The sequence below is a fragment of the Lampetra fluviatilis genome, chromosome 20, assembly GCF_964198595.1.
Source record: "Lampetra fluviatilis chromosome 20, kcLamFluv1.1, whole genome shotgun sequence".
Lineage (NCBI taxonomy): Eukaryota > Metazoa > Chordata > Hyperoartia > Petromyzontiformes > Petromyzontidae > Lampetra > Lampetra fluviatilis.
The window spans coordinates 4546479-4572856 of record NC_136294.1 but is presented as its reverse complement, the minus strand read 5'-3'; the positions used below and the strand labels follow the sequence as shown (position 1 = coordinate 4572856).

The window sequence follows — 26378 nt, the reverse complement described above, 5'->3', positions numbered from 1 at the left end:
ACCTGGTAGGATAAAACAAAAAAGTTGAGTTTTTACTTGTTTACATTTTTGAAGTGATTTCTTTGCCGTTCCTATAGTTTTCACTCCTATCGTGTTGTTTGTACTGTTTGTTGTTTTTGTGACGTTCTTACCTGCCCCGACTGGACATCTGTGAAAAGAGCTTCATGGCTCATCGGATTCCTCCGGTATAAATATTGTCATTCCGATTCAGTACGAACTTTATCGGAATCACAGCAGCGTCTATCGCGCGGTGGTCGCCAGACCGTGTGCTGTTCAGGCGCGAGACTGCAAACCCTCTGACATCCGATGAGATCGGGGAGCAATTCTGGGTGACTCGGTCAGAGGCATACGTAATGTGAAGTCCGGCGCTATGTAAGAATTACTTGAAGCAAAGTCGGGCCCTGCAAAAATGTGCGGGGGAATAAAAAAAAATGCGGCAATTTTGTGCGCGCATGCGTGTGTGTGTGTCTGAGAGTTTTGGTTTTTTCACAAAGTGGGTTCTGTTTATTTGGACAGCGGTCCGGGCTTTTGTTATGTTTGGGGGGGGGGGTCTCTCAGAGGGGCAGACTGGAGTACAGAGAGGAAATGAAAAAGAGCATGAAGATAAGAGCAGAAGGAAGGAAAACAGACCGGTAACGGACAATGGACATTGCCATGAAAATGGGCGAATGAGGAGTGAGCGGGATGTAACATTAATAATGAAGTCAGACGTAAAGGGTGCCATTAAGGCTGCGGTTTTTTTCCGTTCACTTGTTTTCACCTCGTGTTAAACAGGAGCTGCCGGGGTAGTAATGCTGAGCACACTGCGCTTGCAAATACTCGGAGGTTGTCTGTGCGACCTCCTAGTAGAGGACAAACCCCCCACCTCACTCTCTGCGCTGTGATTGGTACGAACGGGTAGACCGCAGTTAGTCGATCCGCAGGCCGCGCCAGGTGGGGTTACAATTGGTCAGCAATCCCGTGTATTCCAATGCGTCTTGGCGAGCATTGAAGAGTAGGCCAAAGTACACTCAAAGAGAAGCCCTCCTTCTAATAGTGGAGGTCCCTTCCGCCAGCAGAGGTGTGAGCAAGACAATCCAGGCGCCTCACATTTGTAATGTGAGGATATATCCGGGTTTCTGATGGATCACACCTCGTTACGATGATTGGCTCTACCGGTCCTGGCCCATAGCCAATGGGGGGAAGTCTAGGGGCGTAGCCCTGACGTAATGGGAAGGTGACATCTGTAAGTAGAGGATTGGTTCTGCTGGCTTTAGCCACAGCCAATGGGGGGACGAGTCAGGGGCGCGGTTCTGGGAACGTATGATGGAATCTAAAAGATTCCATAGAGGTTAACCAGGATTGGTGGAAAGGTACCACGTGACCCGGGTATTAAAAGGGGTGGAGACGGACAACACGTGCTCAGATCTGGAACGAACGGAGGGTGAGGCCACGTTGGAGCGGGTCTCTCTCTCTCCCTCTCACGCTGTCAGTCAGCAGCGTGAAGGAGTAAGATGGCAGTGTTGTGAACGAAAGACAAATAAAGACCGGATTCCAGAAGTCGCTTCCACGACCTTTATTACACATTTACCGTTATTTATTTTTATAGTTATAATTGCTCAACACGAGTCCAGTACAGGGCACAAATTACAGCGAATGGCTTATCTTTTATTCAACCAGTGGGCAGCCCGCACCTCCTGTTTGGGGCAGCCGATCACACCCTGAGAACACGGCCGTCTGTGTATTTCGGCGTGAACCGGTTCAAGGTGCACGTTGGGGTGATTGCATCACCAACGGCTGTATTTGACCGCGTCCTCAAACCGCGGAGTAAGCTCGCCTCATTTTAGTTCATGTTACCTTGAATTCGATTCGACCTGATGTTATTTGTACCGGGAAGTTGATTTTCCAGGTATTGTGAACACGCGTTATCGCGCTCGGTGCCTTCACGTTATTTCACGTTGCCATCACCGACCCCGCGCCGATGACCAGCGTGGTGAGGTATGGTCAAACGTGGTGCGAGGAAGCCTTCGTCCGGCGGTGAATTGGTCTACTGTATGTTACCAAACATATGTCGGAATGCTCGCTGAGAAAGTGGAATGAATTCAAGCGAGACAATCGCGTGAGATGGAAAAAATATTGTTTTGGGCACTTGAGAGTGTGTTGCCATGTGCTGACGAAACCCCATCGAAACCAGAAGTGCAACGCACACGAGCCTTGACTTGTCCCCGTCGCTCGGCACAATTGGATCGGGTAGACACAGCTCAGCTCATGGATTCGGAAGCCACGCTCCCAATGGCTGGATGGAGCGGCGATGCGGTGGTTGACACGCTGCGCGATGAACCCAGTGAGCCGAGTTTGATTCCTTGCCATGGCTAACATCACTAGACCTGTCCTGGTCTTCCACCCAACAATCCTACACCTCTCACCCCTCTCCTCACCCCCTCCCCCACCACCGTTTGAGGTAGGTTATTTCATTTAACCAGGTGCAAACTCAATAGACCAGGATCGAGTCTCATTTGCAAGCGTGACCTGGGGCGTTAGTCTACCAGTAGGGAGCGATGATTATAATCCAAATTGAGTAATGCGTGGATACTTTTTGAACTTGGCGAATGTGGACACTGATGGGTGACCGCAGTGCATAACTCAGATGTTATAGGATACTGCATTGTGCTGTACTTCATTTTCTTCTTCTTCCACGCATTTGTCCCACTCATGTGAGGTGTTCCACTCTCCTCGTCAACCTTCTCCACGCTGCCCTTGTCCTGCGCCATCTCTCTTTGGGCCACCGTGTCCGATCGCACCTCATCGCCCCCACCGCCTCTTCTTCTGCCTTCCTCTTGATCTCTTCCCTTCCACTTGCACCTTCACCGATCTACACTGACCAAACGTGGTGAAATATGGCCAGACCACCCCACCACCCCCTCCCTTGACCGACACGGGTCTGTGGGGAGAGACATTTATCCGGCAGTGGATAGACAAAAGGGGCTGTTACTTTATTCCCAGAGCATTTCTCTCCGTGGGCATTTGATGCCGGCACATACGTGTGGAAATAGTTATTGAGCCTCTCGGCAGGGTGACGACGGATCGAATCGGCCAATTTCTCTCGCGCACTCAGTGATTCGGGGATCCTAACCCCGAAACAACAGCGCCGATTTGCAATTCGTGTGAGAGATTTGCCGACGTCACACGACAGCTCGTGGGGCGAGATCACGCAACCGTGCAGGCAGACGGAACGAAAAAAAAGTCAAACAAAGAGATGGGAAAAACGAGACGGAAAAACGAAGGATCGAATAATGAGCCGAATCGTGACAATTCGGGGAATTGCTGGGGGGGGGGGGTGGGTTGGTGTGGCCGGTTATGGTTAAGTGGTGGTGTGGTTGGTTAAGGTTAAGTGGTGGTGTGGTCAAATATGGTTAAGTGGTGGTGTGCTTGATTTTATGGTTAAGTGGTGGTGTGGCCGCTTGTGGTTAAGCTCTCTTGAGCAGCAGTCCCTGTTTACAAGAAACGGCAACGTGGATCCTTGCCGGAGAAAAACAACGGGAATGCTCTCGGCTGTGGCCATCAAGAGACGTTTAACTCTTTCCAGATGTTCCGCGTCTCTCTCCCCGCCCGCCCGCACCCCCTGCCTCGCCCGTCTCCTTCCAAACTCCTTTCCAGCCTGCGCAAGGCCCCTCTCTCCTTTCTCAGACTTGTTTGTTGTTGTTGTTGTTTGTGTGTTTGTTTCTCGACTGACATGCGCGGTCCTGGGTGCCCATCCTCCCGCGGTTCCTCTCCCACGCCTGGTGTGTTCAGGAGGTCGTGGGTTCGATCCCAACCCTAATGCCCGAATATTTGGAGTCTGCGTGTTTCTCTCTCTCTCTCTGTGGTCGCGTGGATTTTTCTCCGGGTCCTCTCCGGTTTTTCCCTCCACGTTTAGAATCAACATCACGCGTTTAGATTATTTGGCTGCTACAGATTTCCACGCTTCTGAAAGAGAGCTATTTATAGCTCAGTTGGCCTTACCTGATAAAATAAAATAAATAGTTTACTTTATAGTTTAGTTTGCCCGCCCGCCTTCATTATATAAACACTTGTGCAACATTTAAAACGATTGTTGTCGGCAAATACCGTGTAATTTGTCGTTGTTGAGAAGTGCTGCGTTCGGGAAAATCAAAATAAAATCCACGAGCTATCTTGCCATTGTGTAAATACAGGGGAGCACTGTATGGGCCTTTCCATCGGTTCCACAAAAGAAAGTTGCTGACCAAGTAGACAATTGCCGCATTGTGCGCGGACGTTGGGGGAAATAACGAATTTGTTCTGCACATTCAAACCGGGGCCGTCGGTCGAAACCGCAGTGAAACATTTACAGCGACGTGGCAGGTAGGAACACGTTTTTCTATTTAATTCGATTTTTTTTCTCACAGCGGAGACGTCTTTTACCTGGGAACACTGCGTCGGCGAGACAAGTTGTAGCGCGTCGAACAGCCGTGGAGCCCCAAGCAAAATCATTCCGGTGGCGGGGATATGGTACTGTGTATAATACGGGGTGTCCAAAAAAAAATTGTGCGGTGGTTGCTAAAATAACAGCTTGGCCTAACAGCGCATGGCTTGACAACATAGGAGATTGGTGCCAGAAAGATGTGGCACCACTTGAGCATTTTGGCACAAGACAAGAGAGGAAAGTGGATACCCACGGGCTGTCTGGCCACGTATCGCGATGACGATGATAAAATCATACTTTTTTTAAATAAAAAAACGCTTTATATTTGCTTACATCTTCGGTGGACAAACGTGTGCAAGAGACGGGCAAACTGCTGTCTGTCGGTGGTTGTACATTCTCTTGCCTCATCGCTCAAAAGTCAAGTTTCACGTGAATAGAAGAAAACGGGGCAGCTGCGCCGTACGACTTGGGAGGTTTCTCCCGCTACTCTGATGAGTTGCATCAGTTCGGCTGTTGGAGCCCTTGGCATCGACGCTGAATCGTAGGAAGAACCCTAGCTGTGTTCTACTGTGGCATAGTCGACTTGCGGAGACTCGCAGTTCTGAACCCTTTCCCATTCCGATGACATACACGTACGTCATCGGAACGGAATAGGAAGAAAAAATGAAATATATTGTTATCGCTACGTCTTCAGGTCGGAAGACGTACCGAGGCTCCCACAAGGCCATGCGGGAGGGCTTGTGGCACAGTTTGGCGCCAGCTATCATAGAGCGCCGTCGTGTCGCTGCGGTTCGCTTGCGGTGAGTAAGCTACAATGTCTTTAAAAACAACGGCGCTACGCCTCTCTAAATAAAATGAACGCCGGATCGCTTGCGCGTTCCGAGATTCAACGGTGAACGGGACACCCACCCTTGCAACATATTGAAATGGGGACACGGTTGTTGACATGCACTGGTTGTAAAGGTGTTTCTGTTCTTCGGTTTCTTACACTAATTTATTATCTGCAGTGTTATTGACGAGCATGTATCTTAGCGTGTATGTCTGCATAACTCCTTTCGCGCCATACGTAGCCAGCCGTGCTAATCGGAGGTGCGGGGGGAAGTGCGACCCATCGTGTTGGGAGGACGTCACGTGAATATACAACGATGAAATGAACAATAACAACGCCTCGTTGTACTTGCGCTGGCTTTCTGCTCAAAACGTCGTGGGCGAATCGCCTCCCGCCATTCGGCGAAAATGGGGATGATTTTTAGGCCAAGAGCTTCCGTTTTGATATACCCTCATCAATTTGTAAATAGTGTGTGGAAGCAGGAGATCGGGATACGCTGTGAGATTCCTTACCAAAACATGATTGGCACGGTTGGCTACGCACGGTGCGAAAGAAGTTCAACGGACACGTGAATATCTCGCTGCGGAAGAGACTACAAACCGGTGTTCATATGTCACCGTGAGGCTTTGGAAACCGCCACGGCAAAGCGCGGCGTTAAGTTCGATTGATTCCAGCAGAGCGAGGGTTTCTCGGCACAGAAAAGAAAATATGATCGTGTGCTTCCAGACGATTGCCTTTTCAAGAGCGCTACAGTGTATCTGGCTCAAGGAGTCGGAGAAATACCTTAAGTGTCTGAGAGCCAGTCAGCTGTGTGTGTGTGTCTTTGTCTTTGCGTGTGTGTGCGCGACGAAACCCGACGACCCCGAGTTTGGTTCCCGCTCACGGTCGAACACCGGTGACGGATATCTGAGCCGGTTCTGGGCCTCCCCTAGGTCGACTCGGACCAAACTCCGTTACTGATGCGATGTGCAAATATCAGCACCGGGGAGACAAAGGAGGCCCTGCGTGGTGTCGGGCACCCACCACCTCGTGTGCTGTGCCGTTCTTCAGCACTTGCCCCGACTGTCTGTCGAGCCTAGACATGGGCGGGATCGTTGTCTTTGTGTGGGTTCCTCGCAAGTCCTTGTGAGGCCAGCCCAATGCATTGAGCAGATGTGCACCTGTGGTGAATGTGGCCCACGAGAAGGGCTATATTATTACATCACACTGTTATGCTTGGCAGGACCCTCCAGCATTAAATCAAGCCAGCCCCCTGCCGGCACCTGTGCCGTTCAGCCACGGCAAATGACGAATACTGCCAGTAAACAAGTTGGCCGATAAGAAGACCTCACGCACGAACGTATATAGTAAACCAATACTACACTCAAAATACGTGTGTGTGTGTGGTATTACACTGGCATGAGGCAATTTGCACGATGACGTCAACTTGCACCACCCGTGTTACCAGTGCAGAATACGATCAAGGCTATCCGTTTTCCAAGGGGGGCTGTATTGTGGTTTGATACGGACTGAAGGAAGTTGCATGTGTTGAGTGGGGGGTGGGGTGGTGGCAGTGGTGGTGCACCACTGCACCACCACTGCACCACCACCGCACGCTACCCGGTGAACCTATCGACCTGAGTTGGATTCCCGACCACGGCTGTAACGCCGACGGTGAGAGGACATCTGAATCGCCCCTGGCCCCCTTCCCCTTTCACGAACCGGCACTGACCGAGCGCGGTGAAGCACGGTCAGATAACTCTGTGACCAACAAGCAGGCGGGTTGAGAAAGGACGTGCGAATGAGATTAGTCGGTTATTTTTTAAAAATATATTTATACTCGTCATATTTCGTGGGGGTGTCAGAACCGAAACGCTCGGGCATGCGAGGCATTAAAACGGAAATTCAACATTCCGAAGTCGCCATAATGAAGGTTTTTGGTTTAGGTCGCGCGAGTAAATCCACAACATTTACAAATTTGAGGATTCACTCTCCAGCTCACCGGCGGTAACGTGACAAACCTTACTGGCCGTGTCGGGTGGTGGAGGGTTACGACACATTCGTACTTAAATTTCGATTTAAAGCTTTCGTGACTGCAGGGATTCATCTTCTTGGTTCTTTCGGTAAAGTCACGTAGAATGGAAATAATAAAATAATAAAAATAAAACATTATAAAATAATTCTCACGACGTTTCGGCCACAACGCAAGCAGCCGTCCTCAGGTGAAGAACAGGTCTGTCGAGAAGACAGCGTCTGAAGTCGTGAGAATTATTTTATTATGTTTTATTTTTATTATTTTATTATTTCCATTCTACGTGACTTTACCGAAAGAACCAAGAAGACATTCGTACTTACGCGATCTCGCCCAAAAACCTTTATTATGAATAATGTTGGTCGCGAAAGCCTGCTAAGTGTTAATCCGAAGCAACCGTTGACCCAAGCGCTTCACGTGACTCTGGCAGAGCCGTAGGAAGCCGCACGCGCTCACTAATAACCACCAGCGGCTGAGAGCCGCAGAGTCTCTGCCCGCGGCGATAATAAGTGGTTATCATTGCTCGTGGCCATTGTTCGAAGAAGGAGCATGTTTCATCATGGGACCTCCTTTGCCAGTATCAAAATATACTAATAGGGGTTTTCCCCTTTTTTTTGGCAGCAAAAACTGACACCTTTTGCAAGGAATCATGCTTACATTAACCACAATACTTGCAGTCAAATGCAAACAAAAAACAATACTCTGATAATTTATGCATTGTCTTTGAAACTGATTGGTCCACACCAGAGACAGCTTTCTTTAGAGCCTAGTCTCATATGGTGTTCGACCAGATGACGCCAAAAGGCCTAAATTATCAGAGTATTGTTTTTGTGTGCATTTGACTGCAAGTATTGTGGTCAATGTAAGCATGATTCCTTGCAAAAGGTGTCAGTTTTTGTTGCCAAAAAAAGGGGGAAAAACCCTATTAGTAAGGAGCATGTTTTGAATACTTCTTGCGGGCAATGAACGCCCGCGTCGGTGAGTGGTAACATCGCGTTCAACCGCGAGTGTTGTGTACACAAGCGAGCTGCCATTGAAGACTATGGGTCACACTTGCAGCTGGTGTCGTGGAAAAACGTGAACTGGATCCCACCTCCTCCCTCCGCTGTTTATTGTTTCCTCAGCCTTGACACCTTCCCGCGAGGGTTGCCCTCACCAACTCTTCCCGCCGTTTTACCCGAGCCAGCAACCGTGCTGAAACGAAATAAAGGTGTTACTCTTTGCACAAAACTTCAATTCAAAAACAGTTAATCTTCAAACGCAATTGGTTTAGATCTTTTGAGCGCACTTTTCTCCATTTGCAAGGCCAATAAAACCGCACAAAGAGCTTTTTTTAAAAAAACATTAACAAGTGAGGGCTGGGGGGGGGGGTTGGGAGGAAGGGAGTGCATTTAATAACAGAAAGGTAATATTCACGGTTTAGCGGTTTGTCAGCACGCACAGAGGCGCGCTTTCAGAACCGCAGTGGACTTTTTCACGCGGCCTCGGCAAATTTCACGACCGGCGGACGTTCCCTGAGCGACGCGAACCCCCGAGGAGCCCCCCTTTCCAGGACCACGCGTTTTTTTTTTTTCACGCCCCACACACTTCCCCGTCGCCCCAGAGAAATGTGTCGGCCGCGGCAAATGAGCGGTGCCGCCGCGCGGTCCGATTCAACCGAATCCCCCAAACGACGACGAGGCAGCCGCCGCCGCTGATTTTCACCGCGACAATTTGTCTACCCCCCCCCACACCCCCGCCGTGTTTTGTCCGGCGCGCACTTCGGTGACCGCGCGAGAGCTTGTTGCGCTCGCCAATAATCGCCTTTCTATTATCGCTTCCAAAGCACGTCTCACATGGGTGCCAGGGCCACGCGCCCCAGATTTGTTTTTGCTTGTGCGCGTGTTTCTATTTCATTTAGTTCGGGCCACAGCGCCCCCCGCCCCCCCCCCCCCCACAAAAATACAAGTCTCCCATTTAGAAAGTAAGCTTGTCTGGGACTGGGAGAGCCTTGAACTGGCCAGTGTTGTTAAGAGCTTGTTATTTGTTCTGTTGTTGTTGTACCAACAAATGACCTGCACACTATTTCACTGCTCTCAGAACAGACCTCAACGGTTCCCGGGAGTTAAACTGTGGTGGATTTGTGCGCGGTTGTCCCCAAATCCATTATTTTGAGAGAGAGAGAGAGAAAAAAAAACCCATTATAATTACAGTACAGCATTACAGTTGAGATTTATTTTCAAAGGCAGCCTTTCTATATTTTAATTGAACATCTGGCTAGAGCGATGTGGTCCCTCATTGCGCTGCAAACCTGGACGACCCCATTTAAATTCCCAGTCGCGGCCAACATCGGTCATGAGTGACGCAATCACTGGTCATGGCCTCCTCTTCACCATCTCGCACTGACCAGCGTGGTGAAGTATGGTCAAAACCCCTTTACGACCGACATGGCGTGGGGCGGAAGGGAACCTTCATCCATTGGTGGATTGAGATTCGCCGGAGCAACATCTTTTTCATTTACTAATTTATAAGTTCACAGGGGTGCACAGAGATGGTTGCAGATACCTCGACAAATCTCTCCAGGGTGCCCCCCCCTTACACACACCCCTTAGATGCTATTATAGTAGAAAATGCAATTTAATACCATTAACCAAATCACACTGGTAAATTATGCATTTCCTACGGTGCTGTACACGCTGCGAGAGCATTGGAATCGTCGCAAAGCACAAATTGTCAGTTCGACGTGTGCCGCTGTTGTACATTGAGTTCTGGGAGTCACGACGCTTTGTTGTTTGGGGTGTGCTCTTGGCAATGGAGGCACTGCGTGCCCAGAGCTCCACATGGGCGAACGTAAATCACCTTCCCGTGCCGTGTGGACACGGACGCACGCACACACACAACGTACAACCGAGGTCGAGACGATTGTTGGGTGACCGTTTAAATCGCCCGATATCGTCGCCGCCGTCGTCGTCGTCATCTCCGATCAGCCATGCTCTCTCCACTGCTGGATGAAGGCCTCCCCACGCCATCATCTCTCACGGTCCAGCGCTGCTACTGTCTCGTCTCCGCGCCGAGCTAGTCGCTCCATCTCCGTGGCGGTCGTTCTCGTTGTGGACACGTTTCCCTCCTTTGTGCTGCCGCTACCCATCATCAGTCTTGTCCGTGATACGTCACTGATTTGTGCTTTTTTGGGCCTCTCAATTATAAATCCAGCCGGGCATGTCTCCACGAGAATTTAATCGCCTTTCACAACAACACACGTTCTTTTAAGGTGGAGATGTAAAATGCAGGACATTCATACACACGGCGGCGGCTTTGTGGAGGCATTCGTCCAGCAGCGGATTAATCGTGGCTGGTGGTGACAAAACGGAAGGCGTTTTTTTAAAATTCATTTATCACCCAGAATCCGGCGTGAAAGCACTGGGTGAGGTTTTATACAACATAGACGCAGTGAACATTGAGTGAATAATGCTCACACCACTGCACGGGGGGTGAGGGGCAGCTCTCAGGTGCCCCCCTAGAAGGTATTTGGCCAACTCTGCCACTCTGGCCAGACATCTCGGCAGAGGCGAGAGGGCCCACAGAGTACACACACACTTTAACCTTTGACACTGCCACACGCGACCTTGCCCATCAACTGACTGCGGTGTGCACTCATTTATGAGGCTAGGTGGAGTGAAGCCGAGGGATTTAATACAACTCTGAAGCAATACTCCGTCTGCCGTGCCGGGAGATGGAACCAAACGGGCCGCAATCTGGACTGCTAGTCCAGTGTGTTAGCCATTGCAGCGCATGACTGTCTGCCCGTTTAAAAAGATGATTGCAGCTTTTGCGCATAACTTTGAGATTGTACAAATGCGTGGGATGAACGTTGCTTGCCTCCAGTTATAATGATTCAGACCTTTTTGTGTTCTGTGTAAATAACTAACAGTAATGCATTATCCAGGTCGACCTGTGGGGTAATTCTTAAGCCGCTTATAGTGAGTTCGCAAGCCATGTTGTTAAGTGAATACAATGATGTTGCACTTAGGTAGTGCTGAGTTCAGCGACCCAGTGGAGGGTAACGCGTGTTCAATTGTTGGACGTCTTAAGTGCCGATCTTGTGAACAAATTATTCACTAACCCTTCTTCTTTACAGAATAGTCTATTACAAAAATGTAGACGTACCGACGTGGGTATATGGACAGCCTTTGTATGTAAACACCGTATATTTGCTTCCAGCCTGCGCACACACGTATTATCTCTGATGAGTATCTCATGATTTACACAACGTGTCAGAATTTGTACACTTGATAATTTACGAGCTAAAGTGTATTTCATTTCGCCGGGTGAGAACTCAAGAGACCAGAGTGAGTCTAACTTGCAAGAGTTACCTGGGCATTAGTCTGCCAGTAGGGGGTGATTATAATTGCTGTGTACAATCCGAACTTATTCATTTATGGGTATTTTTTTAATTTGGTTAATTTGGACCGTGGCGCTGGCACACAATGGCCTCCTCTTGCAAATGACATCAGGGGATCTTTTAACGTCCGCTGTGAAGCAGGCGGCGCGTAGTGTTTATTACAGTTATTAGACACCACATTATTAACTAGGACTGCCGCTGAAATCGCACCGTGAACCTTTTCCAACAAGGGGTGGGCCAGACTCCAGGTAGGATCAGACTCAAAGCAGGGCCACACTCCAGGTAGGATTAGACTCCAGGTCGGATCAGACTCTAGGCAGGGTCAGACTCTAGGCAGGGCCAGACTAGGCAAGGCCAGACTGTCCCCAGAGTGGTCACGGTGGGCTTGACAAACATAACTCTCCTGAAGCACAAAGCGGCAGTAGGTACCGTACTGATGATTCGTAACGAGTATGACACTGCTACAAAGTTATCTCACAGTCTTGCTGATGTCTACAATAATATGGCCACAATGAGTGGGGTGCTTTGAGATGGTGGTCTGAAGCAAGGCTGTTATGCGTCATACAAGTGGTATGATGTCACGTGACATTCAAGACATTATGGGAGGACTAATATTTTTGTCAATTGACAATCTTTTAGAAATCGTCCTCTGCATGTTTTATCCTTCCTGTTATTACTTCTTTCCAACCCATTTTATAAAAAGTGTCAGAATTCGGTGGAGTCATGTATCGTAGAATTGTTTCTACTTTACTCATCCATTAACCTGAACTGCATTGTACGCGTTTGTACCCAATCCTGGGCGAGTTGGCGACGCACGCGGTTTGTTTTCTGCAGCAGTTGTCCATGTGGTTGATGTTATTGACGCGAGTCCCTATGGAGCGGGGCCTAGCGGTGGTTGCCAGCTGGTGCCCTGTGTTGTTGTGCTCCGTGCAGGGCTCTTGGCCAGATGGTGTGAGTCCTGTCAAGCACCAGTCAAACGTCACCTCCACCGCCCCCCCGATATTCCTTCTCTTGTTTTTGAAAGCGTTTCGCTTCCCCCACTGTTAATTTGTCACTTTCCCACGTCATGAATCCGCCGTCCCGTTGGCGTCTGTCTCTTCCAGTCTCCAAGGCCCTCCCCAAAGCTTTCATAATGCAGACGGCAACCGCCGCATATCTGACCATCACCTATCCGCCCTGACCAATTAACCACCCAGCGCAGTGTAATGGTAATGTTTTTTTTCCAGACGTTCACAAACCACGACCCTTTTAGACGCGCAGCGGAATGTTCTCAACCTCGTGTACATTCGCTGGCTCATCAAGCACAGCCAAGAAATTCCGCTGTGTCAAAAGGGGTTTAAAATTTTTTGTCCAGTAACCTATTTGTCCAATTGTGTAACTGCTGTTTTTCGACTCGCGCTTTGGAATGTGCATCTGTGGCCATCTGGAATGCTCTTCCTTCCGATATTACGAAGCCACTGGAAGTTGTGCACTTTTAAATCATCTAGATTGAAAACTTTAGAACTGCTTTTTATGTTTAGGTTGTTGCCCCCCCCCCGCACCTCCGATTAATACGGTTGGCTCCGTACGGCACGAAAGAAGTTCAACATATGTACAACATACGTATCCCACTTGTACACCTCGCTCCCCGGTGAGCATGCTATGCGACGTCGTTAGCGGGGCGTGCTCGCAGGGTGGAACGCCGAGGAAGATGTAACAAACGCGTGGCCTCGGGAAGCGCAGCGCTCGGAAGAACGCACTTCGTGAGCAATTTAATTTGGTTACGTAAACATGGCACAGCTATCATAAAGCGCTGGAACATGTACGATCGTGGGTAGAAGGTGCAATAACTGAACGGGACCCGTTCGCTGTCCTTTCATTTGAAAGCAGGCTTTTTCCTAGTACGATTAATTATTTTTTGGTCAAGCGGTGAAGAGTACCGCGTAATCCTCTTCAATTGCAGCGAACCGCGAGTTCCCGACTTCGCGGCGCGGCTTCCAGAGGCGTTGTCAAACCTCGTCGAGTGTAAATGCTGGTGAAAGGACCTCCGCTGGAGGAAGCTTTAAAGAGCCCCCCTGAAGACATGTTTTTTTGGCCTACTCTTCCACGCTGGGCCAGACGTTATAGATGAGGTGTGAGAATACACGCTTTAGCCCGCCGCACGCGGCCCTACCGATCGACTGTGGTGCAGCGATTTATACTGCTGGGGGGCACGGACACGGAGAGATTCACGAAACTTGCCCCATTATTTTAACTTCCACGCCACGAGATGGAATCGAACTGGCGACCTCTGGATCATTGCGTAAGTCCAACGTGGTAACAATTCTACCACGCCGGTATCCCCAGACTTTATGGTAACATTATAAAAAAAACTCAACGCTTAAATGTGTGTACTGTATAGTGACACACTTAACATGTTTTTAATCCTAAAATGGACCTCCATTATACCTGGCTAAGGTGTTTTTTTGCAAAATTGCCATTCTAGTTTCTGCTGCTCAGCACGGGCCGTGCGCTAACCATTACCTAAGCCGTCCCGACAGTAAGTGAATTAACAGCCAGGGATGTTTGTTCGACCTGAACATCAACACCCGCAATTAAATTATTTGCATCTCGAGCGCATTCTAAAGTTCACCTGCGCCGCAGGTTAGGTTTCGTTCGATGCCTCTGCTGGTCTCATGATTTGGTGCATAAACCAACATCACCCCGCCCCGTCTTATACGACGAGTCAGCTCCGTGTATAACGCTGAGGCAACAGCACGCAGTGGTAAATGTTTCATCTGGTGGTGAACGAGTGACGGAGCACGAGGGCATCACGAGAAGTTGGTTTGAACCAAGTGGCCTCGTGAGTTCGAGAAGTCCGCTGTACGGACCCCGGAAGGATCGCTTGGAAGTTGTTGGGGTTTTCTATTTTTTTTACAAGAGACCAGAATTACAAAAAAAAGTCTCGTCACCTCATCGTCAACGCTCGCTCTTCTCTGAGAACGACAAGGGAAGTGTACACATGTTGGGATTTACCTTCTTGGTTCTTTTGGTAAAGTCACGTAGAAGGGAAGTAATAAAATAATAAAAATAAAACATAATAAAATAATTCTCACGACGTTTCGGCCACAGCACCTGAGGACGGCTGCTTGCGTTGTGGCCGAAACGTCGTGATAATTATTTTATTATGTTTTATTTTTATTATTTCATTACTTCCCTTCTACGTGACTTTACCGAAAGAACCAAGAAGATGAATCCCTGCAGTCACGAAAGCTTTAAATCGAAAAGTGTACACATGTTGGGATTTGTTAAATTGCACTATACATGAGAATTTTTGATTTACTGTATATTACGTAATATCTTATCAAAAGTGGGTAGTTGTGGTATTTTATTTTTATCATTCATAATGTTGTCACATCACAGCACTGTGAGATGGTGATGACTTAGGAAGGCCTTCATCCAGCAGTGGCTTGATCATGGTTGATGATGATGGTAATTCTAAAGCCTCTGCAGGGATTTGTCAAGGCAGCTGCTTAGTGAATCCATCTCCGTGCAACCGCCCCCCCGCCCCCCTCGTGAACTTATACAATTACAACTAAATACATCTTGCTGCAGCCAATCTCAATCCGCCAATTGATGAAGGACCGCCCCACGTCGTCTCTGTCAACGGGTGTGTTTACCATACTTCGCCATACTGGTCAGCGCGGATTGGTGAAGTGGCGGTGATAATGGGGGGGGGGGGGGGGGGGGTCAGGAGTAGCCAGGACCAGTCGTCAGATATCACTTGTGCCACTGATGTTAGCCGGGCTCACAGCGCAGTGCGCACATCGCTGAGTCTCGCAGTCCACCCCAGGTGGGGCACATTTGCGTCGATTTTAAAGTGTTGTGAAAAACTTGCGACGTCGACTTGTGGCACGATACGCAAACCAGTGCTGTCAGCCAACGTCAAATCCTGAGCTGTCGCCAGTTCGATAATGATCTAATTACCGAACTGGCGACTCGGCCAATTGTAATTGGCTTGGCAACAGTTTCGGGGGCGTGAGATGTTGACCGAGCGGCGTAATTTGTGACGCGCCGCGAGATTCGAGTCTCTCTCTAGGGCGCCCGCACCCCCCCCCCCCGCCCCCCTCGTGTCGTGATGCCGTCCTGGAAACGTGCGCGGAATGCGAGCGCACCACCGGTGGAATTTTGGCTTCCGAAATTGACGCCGCAACGCCGGTGGTGGGTGGTGGGGGGGCAAGAAGGAACGTCGAGTTCCGGCAGGTCGGCCTCGACCCACCGGTGGCTGAAGGGCTCGTTCGGCGCGCTCGAACTCGCACGAAGGGAATCAGCGAACTCACCGACGCCACCGACACTGCATAAGCAACTCTGAATGACACCGGCTCGCGCCCAGACACACGCAGGTTGCTCTTGGCTGCTGCGGGGCTACGTTGCGTCCCAGCAGAAAGCAGCGCAGCAAGATCCATTGTTGTACTGTACTATTAGCCCCCCCCCACACACACATCTATGCTCCCCGCCTATCCAACCCGCATTGGCTGTCGTGGTGGCGCAGTACGGTATGGGGAGGCCACCATCCAGTCTAGGATTGACGTGTGTTACGTTATTGAAGATTTTGCAGTGAATTCGTAGACGCTGCTGGATATTCCTTTGCCGATTTGCTGTGACGGCGCGTCAATCTCCAACATTGTTTCCCTCCCCTTCCCCCCCCCCCCCGCGGTTGACCTCGGGCTTATCACCCTTCTCATCGTGGCTCGCACAAGGATGGAGAACATTCGAGTTCCGCGCTTCCCGCGACGAGCCGGTCCCATCCGATGGTACAATGACCTCCCGATTTGGGGGCCGCCCTAATTGACACATCGTCGATGACTCCCCACGCTACGCATCGTCCAGAGCTGTTTGGTGGCCATGACGCAAATCCGGTTTGCACGTCCAAAAGACCATTGCTGAAGTGTGGCTCTTTTTTCTAATCGTCGTCGCGATCAGCCGCCATGGTCCATCCACTGCTGGATGAATGCCCCCCCCCCACCCCGCACCCCCTCTCCCTGCCAAGCCGCTGCCATCGCCCGCAATCACGCGGTGTTTTGCGACATTCACCCCCGCGAGTTGATCTTCACCACCGCTCCATCGCCCCGTTAGACCTCCTGTGGGGGCGCCACTCCTTTATGGTCCGTCACCATCGTCTGTCGTCTCTGCAAGGCCACGACGTGCCCTGCCCAAGCTCGCTCTTACAGCTTGCGCATCGTCATTGACCTTCGTTGACGTTCGCTGATCCCTCGCTCGTCTTTCTGTCTTTCATTGTAATCCCAAACCGGCATCCTGTCTGTGCTGCTCTGCTACGTTTTATGGTTGTGTACTATTTACTGACTGTCAATGAGGATGCTTAAGGGAAGGCATTCACTTGTCTGTTCATGGGGTCGTGCTTTTGAATGTGATAACAAATCGACAACTAAGGGGCAGAGGATAATTCCACGCTTTCCTGCCCTCACGTTTAGGTGTCAGTCTTAATCCGGCCAGGACTTTTTCCAAAGTCCGAGAGAAATGTGATGCGAATTTGCTCCAAAATGAGAAATTGTTGCGTTATTTCATGGGATAAATTTTGATTCTTGATATCCTGAGTTACCGTTCTGCGTGTCTCCGCCAGCGCTGTTCAAGCACATTGCGCTTGTCTGTCTCATTTGATCAGACAATATCACCGACCGACATTTGAAAGAATGCAATTTTGCTCGGGTTGAAAGGTGGAGAGGTGGCGTAGCGCGGCTAATTCCACCGCACTATGATTCCCGGCCACGACTGACACCAGTGAGCAGTGGCATCCGGGACCGCCCCTCCCCCGTCAACATTGAGCATGCACACGCAGACTGGCGCGGTGAAGTATGGTCAAACAACCCAGTGGCTGACACAGCATGGGAGGGGGCCTGCAATGGATTGACCATTACTAATAATGGCCATGACCAAGGTCATTACATTTATAAATCAATGTACCCATTTTGTGGACACTTCCATTAAGATAAGATCTCTATGTTCTCAAATGGTAATAGTGTGTCCGTACGATTATTATTTTTTTGGATTACTTTTTTGCCGCGACACTTTGTCCTTGGCGCTGTTGCCAGATTAATATTCTTCTCGCTGTGCCTAGGCTTGCGTTGCGTAACGTAGCACTTTCACACGCTTATTTGGAAGCAGCTTACATTGCACGCGCCTTTACTTTCATGCTCCGTGCCCATTCCCGTACACGATTTCCACCAGCCTTGAGTGGCGGTGCATCGGGTACGTTACGCCACATCGTACGGGGACGCTGCTGTGGTGGAAACGGTTCGCGACGCTCGAGTCCGCCGGTTCGACTCCCGTCTCCTGGCACGGCAGTTGAAAAAACTCCCCCCCCTGAACTCTGTCCGCCCAGCGGTGTACAAATGGGTTCACGACCACGGCAGGTCGCGCGTGGCGGGCCAAAGCGTGGATTCTCACACCTCTTCTGAAACGTCAACGTGGTGGAGAAGGCCAAATACTGAACCCTCTCGTGCTCCCTCTAGCAGCGAAGGCGCAGTTGACGCGAGCGAGTAATTGCGGGGGCTGCACCTTGTACGTTTAACTAATTTCGCACCGCACGAAGCCGACCGTGCGAATCGGAGGCGCGGTCGGAAGGGCAACAAACGAAACGCAAAAAGCATTTGCAAAGAAATGTGAAACGCACCTTTGTCATGCTGCGCACCCTTTTAGCTCAAGCGGCGACGGCGTGCCTAAATGGGTCAGGCGTGAGCGAAACGTGCGCCCATCATGGACTGTGCCACTCAGCGGCAGGCAGGTCCTTTATCCCGGAGAATTTAGTGCGTGGTCTAAAATCACCGGCGCTAACGAGCGCTGGTGCTGTGCCTTTGGACTCGCCGTCCAAGTCACTCAACGTCAACGCTTTAATGGTGATCCTCTCTTCGCAAGGCGGGGTGCGGGGGGGGCGGTGGGTCTACGGTAAACCTTTAACGGGGGGGGGCGGGGGAGGATCTCGTTCAGATGTTGTAATGCCCGGACAGAATTTTCCAAAGAGAGACGTTGGACCGTATTCACTGCGGCGGCGCAGCCTCTGGTGACGGGGCTGCCGTCGACGGTAACTTGGGCACCGGATGCAACGCGGCGATCGGCGGTTCCCGACAGAGACGGTCGTCGTTCCTGAGCACTTTCCGGCGACCCGAGTTCGATTCCCCGCTCGGGGTCAACGCCGCTGGCGATTATCTGAACTGGTCCCGGGCCCTCCTCCGAGGTCGACTCAGCCTCAATTAAGCGTCCGGTGCGGTGTGCGAACATCGTCACCGGGGAGACAAAGGCGGCCGGGCGTGGCGTTGGCCACCTACCCCCTCATGTGCCGTGCCGGGGGGTCTTTGTAATATTTTGGGGAGGAGGAGTGGCGTAGTGGTTGGCGCACTGCGCTGCGCTTGCAACCCAGCGGACCGTGGTTCGATTCCAGGCGTGGCTGAACCCCCCCGCCCCCGCCACCACCCCATTCCGACTCGCGTGAAGTATGCCGTCGTATCGGTGCTTATCGTTTGCGTATAGTCAACATTTAACCGTGAACGCTGTCACCGATTCCCACGTGCACGGTTCCACGCGCGTGTCGCGAGTGTAAGAACCAGCGTTGTTAGCGGGTGAGCTACATGAAAGGATGCGTTTATGAAACGCCTCTTGTCAAGAGTGCGCATGTTAATGCCTATGCAGTCTGCGGTTGTACATGCACAGTACAGTAGAAGCTTGGGAGCAAGTCCAGCTGTCCTTATATCAGAAGTAGCATTCTTGTATCAGGAGATTCCCCGTGCCTTTCCCTCGCCAGTGTAATGTAAAGGCGCGTGGCTTATATCAGGACTGTGCTTACATAGGGTGTGCTCATATCCGGCTTTGTGCTGTCTTGGGTTTTGCTGCGTCTGAATTTTTTTTCTTTCTCAGAGCTCGTGCTTAACAGTCTGCTGTTGTCCATCCACAGTACAGTAGCAGCTTGGGAGCAAGCACAGCTGTGCTTATATCAGAAGGAGGGTGCTTGTGTCAGGCGTTTCTCCTTGCCGTTGCCTCACCAATGTAATGCCAGGGTACGTGGCTTATATCAGCACTGTGCTTATGCAGGGTGTGCTCATATCCGGCTTGGGTTTCGCTGTGTCTTTTCTTTCACTCGGCGCTTGTGTGTAACCCGCGCGTCCGTGTGTGTGTGTGTGTCCCCCGCTGCGCTGCCGCTGCGCTTGCTGGCGGTCAGAGCTCCGTGCAGGACTGGGGTCACGAGGTCGAGGAGGGCGCCGTCTACAGCGTGGCCATGAAGAAGATCCAGATCAAGGAGGCCTCGCACAAGGGACACAGGTGGCTCGGGGTGAGTCAGCCCGCACAGCAGCAGAAACAGCAGCAGCAGCAGCAGCAACGCCGAATGGAAAAGAGCAGTGCGCAGGAGAGATGCGGTTGAGGTGACCGGGTGGATCAGAGGGTCAGGAGATAGCTGAGCAAAGTGCTGCAGAGATTCGGGGCGTAAAACGAAACGGAGGTTTCAGCTGACTGGCGATTCAAACCGGGTTCCCGAGTGCAGTGAGTCAGAATCGGAATCGGGATAATTATTTATAACGGAGAAATCCGATGAGCTATGAAGCTCTTTTTCACAGATGTCCAGTCGGGGGCACGGGGTCAGAACGTTACAACAACAAACAAGAAAGGTAAACAAATCACTTGAAAAAAATACATTTTCTAAACTATTTTTTTTATCTTACCAGGTAAAGCCCATTGAGCTGTTAGCTTCTTTTTCAGAAGCGACCTGGCCACAAATGATTGCTCAACGAAGCGGCTTATCACCACGTGGAAATTATAGCCGCAAAATAATTGACTTAATTTTAATGAGTGGATGGTCTCAGCCCCGGTCACCAACGATTGCACAAATGCAAAAAAACCCCACCGTGTTAAGTTTTGCTTTGCACTGAATTTGACTAAATTCCAGCTCTGAGATTTATAATTGTCGGTTTCACTGTAATGTTCAAAAAATAATCTCAAAGCAGAGTGTGTTGAGAAAGGGCACCCCATACTGTCACGTGTTGCCTGTGTAAAAAAAAAAAACTCAATGTAAGAGAAAGTCCACTTTTTAGAGATGTTTCTAAAGTCCTGCGAAAGAATTCCGTTCCACGTCCGTTCCATTCTGCGAGATCGCAGAATGGATTCTTCATCTCTGGATATCGCTGCGAAAATCGGAACAGATTGTGTTTGGGGGGTGTGATACCGACGTTATTTTAACAAGAAGGGAAAAAGAAACATCACGGCGGAAAATTAATTACGGGAGTTTTTTTGTTTGTTTTTGGTTAAATCCAGTGACTTCATATGGTGCATCGTCTGTCTGTGGCCAGTGTTTACACTGTGATAGCGTACTTTATTTGGGAATCGCACCTTGTTTAACAGCTTCCTTCCATATCCAGCCCATACATCCCGTGTGCGTACATGTTTGTTTTTCTTTAATATCTGACGGAATGCGAATAATTATTTTCATTGCGATGATATTTCCACGAGCCATCGCATCCTGTCGCCCGGTGTCAGTTAGCAGCAGCAGCAGCATTCCTCGCCCCGTTTGCGTTTGGTAAAGATTTTACTGGACGGGAAAATTTGGGCCAACGAACCCGAGACCCCACCCCTCCCCACCCCTAAATATCCATCATTTTTATTTTCTTATCTTGCGGCGCCGTGATTAAATGGGGAGTTTGACATGTCGTATCCTTGCAAACGTATGCAAGGGAAAGAATGTTATTTACCGGCGTCGGGCACTTTCCCCCACCACCCTCAATATTTGACGAAACATTCTCGAGGGCGAACGTTTGTCGCATTTAGTTCGTGTTACAAAAAAAATGATCGCGGCAAATAAAGAATGAAAGCTGCAATTTATTGAAGAGGAACTGCATCTTGGGCCCGAACAGGAAACGTCCAGTGAAAATGTTATGCCTGTTCAAATCGAGCAAGAGGCCTTTGGTTATGAACCATCGGGTGGAAATTGGACATTCCTATGACAAGTGCCAGTTTATGCAAGGGCCAGTTTCTAGGTACTATGATTTCTTCCCACACGAAGCTAAAAAAATAATAAATAGAATTTACCATATGTCGCAATGCTGCAGGACTCTCTTGACCCTCCTGACAATTAGTTATGAGTACGTATGTCATTTATATCATCCATAAATACATTATTTGTACATGAGCACATTTTTAGGCGTGACTCCTTGAGGCTTTCCTGCGTAAATAAAGGGGAGCAAACCACAACGCCGCCCAGCAGTTTCTCATAAAGTCGGGGTTAGCTGGCGGCTTCCATGAAGGTCACTACTGATCAGCGTTAATATTTCCAATGATGTTCGTGGCAAAAACGTTCGTCAGCAATGTGCTGTGATTTATTTACATTCTAAGTCAGCGCCGAGTGGACTAAAATGATCAAGCGTGACAATGACGACGACTGTCCAGCAAAGGTGAAAGCGCGACCGGCTCTGATGAGCCGAACGTAATTCGTCTGATTGAAGAAGGAGACTAAGATCGCTGAGTAACGTTTGTCAGGGACAGGAGGAGTGCACTGAGGACGATCAAAAATGGTAATTGGCTCCATGTGCTCACGACGTTATTTACCCAGTTCACTCATTGGCTGACCTGAAAATATCGGTGTGGGAAAGAATTGCAGGCCCCTCACACCAACATTTGATAACCAAGAGTGTTGGACTGAACGTTTGAGCTCTTCAGTCGACTAGACCAAGAGGGTGACCGAATACAGTCCACGGACTTGACTGCCCGTCGGCTCGACTGAAAGACGGCGGCTAAAATAAAGTCAAACGACGCAAAAAAACACCGACTATGAATCAACTCCCTCTACCGACGGCCGCGTCTGATGCATCGCCCTGGGCCCCCCCACCGCCCCCCACCCCGCTCCCCTCTGCCCCAGGTGGAGAGCGACCCGCGGGCGCCGGGCCACGGCGGGGTCGACCGCTACGAGACGTGCCGCGTGCGGAGCATCCGCGCCGGGACGCTCGCCAAGCTGGTGGAGAACCTCCTGCTCTCGTTCGGGGACGACGATTCCATCTACATCAGCGTCTTCCTGGCCACCTTCCGGGCATTCACCACCACCGGGGATGTCCTGCGCCTCCTCATCGACGAGTAATGGAGCCCCCCTTTCCTGCCGCCGCGCCGTGCACTCGCTGCTCGCACCGTCACGAGACAACAACAAAAACAACAACGCCAAACGGGTGGCGGTTGCGCGATGTTTTTTGTTCTTGTCGCGGTGCTGAAGGTTAAAAGGTGGCTCGCCTCGCGCCACTGCTGGCAGGGAGTATGTGCAAGTGTGTACGTTGAACTTCGTTCGCACAGTGCGCAGCCCGGCCGTGCGGGAGGGCCTTCCGCTAGAGGGAGCGCTCGAATGCCTCGTCTGCTAGACGGGGACGATTCTAATTTCTTTCCACTCATTCGTCACTTTTTGGTTGTTGTTGTTGTTGTTGTTCTACTTTGTTCTTTGTCGCAAAGAATAGCTACGCATTGTTGCCTGGCTGTAAATTCCCGTTTGATGAATGTGGAAAAGTGATTGTGATTTTGTTGTGGTCGCATTTGCCGTTATTATTTCAATACCTGTCATTATTCTCTAATTCCATACTCGTCCGAATGCCTATTACTTTTGAGCTACACGATCATATTTGTAAAGGGAATGAAGGGTTTTTTCATGCGGAAACCGCAGATATTGAAACGCCCGTAAATAACGGCGTCGTTTTCCCCTCAGGCACGGCGAAAGGAAGAATGGAGATTGCGATGATGGCCGCGACCCAGTAAAGTCTGCGGACCAGACGTTCGTCAGGAAGTGAGTTCATGTTTCCTGCCACAGCGGTACAAGAGACCCTGTGTATGCTTTTGACAACGCACAAGCAGACTGTTTGGCCTCATCCACGCCACACTGCGGGCCGCAACGTTTCTCTTCTGCTTCTTCCCCTCACACTACTCCATTTTGGAATTCCCTCCTCCCACCGTCTCTCTTCTCTCTCTCGTTCCCCTCCAAGTTCATGTAAAAAAAAAATATTATAACAATAATATTAACTTTTGATTTAAAGCTTTCGTGATTGCAGGGATTCGTATTCTTGGTTCTTTCGGTAAAGTCACGTAGAAGGGAAATAATAAAATAATGTATAAAACAATAAAAATTCTCACGACGTTTCGACTGCAACACAACTTTTTTTGCTGTGGATTTCACACCTGATGATGATTGTTTGTGTTGCAGTCGAAACGTCGTGAGAATTTTTATTGTTTTATATTTATATATTTTTAAAATTTCCCTTCTACGTGACTTTACCGAAAGAACCAATAATAATATGAACGTTGCTTATTCATTCAAGAAACTCTCTTCAACTCGTAGCAATTGCCCCGTCAGTAGATGCTGTTTGTTGCTGGCTGCTTGGTGTTTTTGGGGGCTTTTGGGCTCTGTGCTCGGCATCCGTGGTAAAACAAAGAAGAAGAGCTCACAGAATAAACTAAGCTAATCGATGTTTTATTTGACCAGGTAAGGCCGATTGAGCTATATAGATAGCGCTTTTTCAGAAGCGACCGAAACAACAAATGATAGCTCAACAAAGTGGCTTTTCACGTGGAAATTTATAGCAGCCAAATACTCGAAACGTATGGCGTTGATTCTAAGTTAATCTCGAGCGAGCGAAATAACAGCGAGGGCAAAACGGGAGAGAAAACGTGAGGTTGCATTTTTACTGAGTTTTGCGGTGTGTGGGGATGTCTTCTGCCAAAATGTGAAAAAACGCGCTTGTTATCAATGCCCTGTCTAATAAACGCAACGGCGTATACGTATATAATTCACTATTTATGGTGAAGGAAAGCTGGCTGCGCAGGATAATAAAAGTGTCGGCCTGGAGGGAACATTACAGTAAAAACATCCAGGTCCTAAATTCCAATAAGCCATGTTTTATTGCATCGTAAACCTAAAATCCTTGGCTTAAAAATATAAATAACAAAACCAGCCTAAACCTGTGAAAACCAACTGCCTCAAAACAGCGCTTTCATGCCTTTCTTAAATTACTTCGCTTCCAATTTGATCACAGTCGCCAAAGCAGAGGCCCAAACGGCCCAAACGGCCCACGACGCCAAGCGCTCGGCAACAAGCAGCACCATCGAAGGCGTAAGGGATGAACGTTGACGCATTTCAATTTTTAAAGAAGTTGAAGAGAGAGATAGAGAGGAGAGAGATACAACAAAGGCGAGCTGCGTGAGGAGATGAGCGGAAGGAGACGTGTTGCTGTCTGCAGTCGAAAACTCCTTTTTGATCCCTGTTAATTTTCACAACGGCCCCACCTTGCCAAACAAGCTGCGGCTTGCCGTACGCGCGTAGGCGTAGCCGACAAAAGCCTGACCAGGCCGAGGACATGTAAACCTCCCCCCACTGTGGTGTTTCTGATAAAGAGCATCGGTAGTAACCTCCGTGTCCTGGCTAGGATCTCATTACAACTTAATAGAAACTGCTGGCCGGGCCAAAATGTCTTGTGTCTGACTAATCCTTCCCAGAAATGTATGTTAGAGAAAAACAAAAGATAACCTGAGTCTCTTGTAAATGATGTTGTTTCAACACATTTACAAGAAAGACTTCCGTTCCGAAACGAACACGTCACCGATTTAAATGCTTCTCAGTATCGTCAATAACAATAATATTGATTTTTTTTTCGGGGAATGTAGCATGGGATGTTTGTGCAGCTTTATTAATGCTTTACAACTCGGGTTGAATGCGTGTGTGCGTTATCTTCGATCCGTCCTGAAGGGGGTAAAACAAATCATCGATTGGAACTAACTTCTTGCGTTCATTTTCGTCTCTACGGGGCACTTGGCCTGTTGGAAACTGGCCAAATTAATCAAAGGGTTGCCCACAACTTGTAGATGAATATAGACCAGAAAGACAACTACGGTATTTGCAAATATTCAACTGTATTTTGCACCTGCCAAATATTAAAAGTTTTTGTTATTTTACCAGGTAAGGCCTACTGAGCTATATCGCTCTTTTTCAGAAGCGATCTGGCTATCACAAATGATAGCTCAACGAAGTGGCTTATTGTGTGGAAATGTATAGCAGCCAAATACTCGCACGTTTCCAAATGTGGAGGGAAATACCGGAGGACCCGGAGAAAAATCCACACGACCATGGGGAGACGTGCAAACTCCAAATATACAGCAGGCATCGGGGTCGGGATCCAACCCACGACCTCCTGTATACCAGGCGAGGTAGTTAACATCTTCTCGTCACCGTGGCTCCCCCTACTACCCGTCCGTCTCCTGCCGTAACCGTTGGTCAAATACCTCCAGGGCCAAAAAAAATCACAAGATGCGTCTTGGAAATTGTCGACGTCAAACAAACAAAAACAAAAATTCGCACGCCGCGGGTGCGCGTGATCTTCTCCAGAGCCGTCGCCTTCATCCTCCGAGTGTGGATGGACCAGTACCCCGAGGACTTCCACGCCGACGCCGAGTCGCTGGCGCTCGTGCTGGCCTACGTGTCGCGCGTGCTGCCCCACTCCGAGCTGCAGCGGCGAGCCCTGAGCCTGCGGTCGCCGCGCCCCGAGACCCCCCCCGGCTCGCCCGCGTCCTCGCCCGCGCCAGGTGCGGCATCGCCCACCATCCAACGAGGCGTCGTCGTCGTCTTTGTTGTTGTTTCTTTCGTTGTTTGTTTCCGTGACATCCCCTAGCGTCCGAGGGTCGCGCTTGTTGCACCTTCCCCCCCCCCCCCCCGCGTTGCGCGGTCGGGTACGTACGGCGCTGAAAGAAGTTCAACATACGTACACGACTCTCAGGA

At 49.8% G+C, this 26378-nt stretch overlaps 1 protein-coding gene across 1 annotated transcript in view; it reads left to right on the top strand.

Annotated features, from left to right (window-relative positions):
* The window catches only part of LOC144937871 (ral guanine nucleotide dissociation stimulator-like 1), a 58554-nt gene that overhangs the window by 15535 nt on the left and 16641 nt on the right, over positions 1-26378 (top strand). Inside the window, exons 3-6 of the mRNA XM_078865415.1 lie at positions 19812-19922; positions 22497-22708; positions 23322-23399; positions 25989-26185. Coding sequence (XP_078721541.1) covers positions 19812-19922; positions 22497-22708; positions 23322-23399; positions 25989-26185 — 598 coding nt within the window. The remainder of the gene's footprint in view (positions 1-19811; positions 19923-22496; positions 22709-23321; positions 23400-25988; positions 26186-26378) is intronic.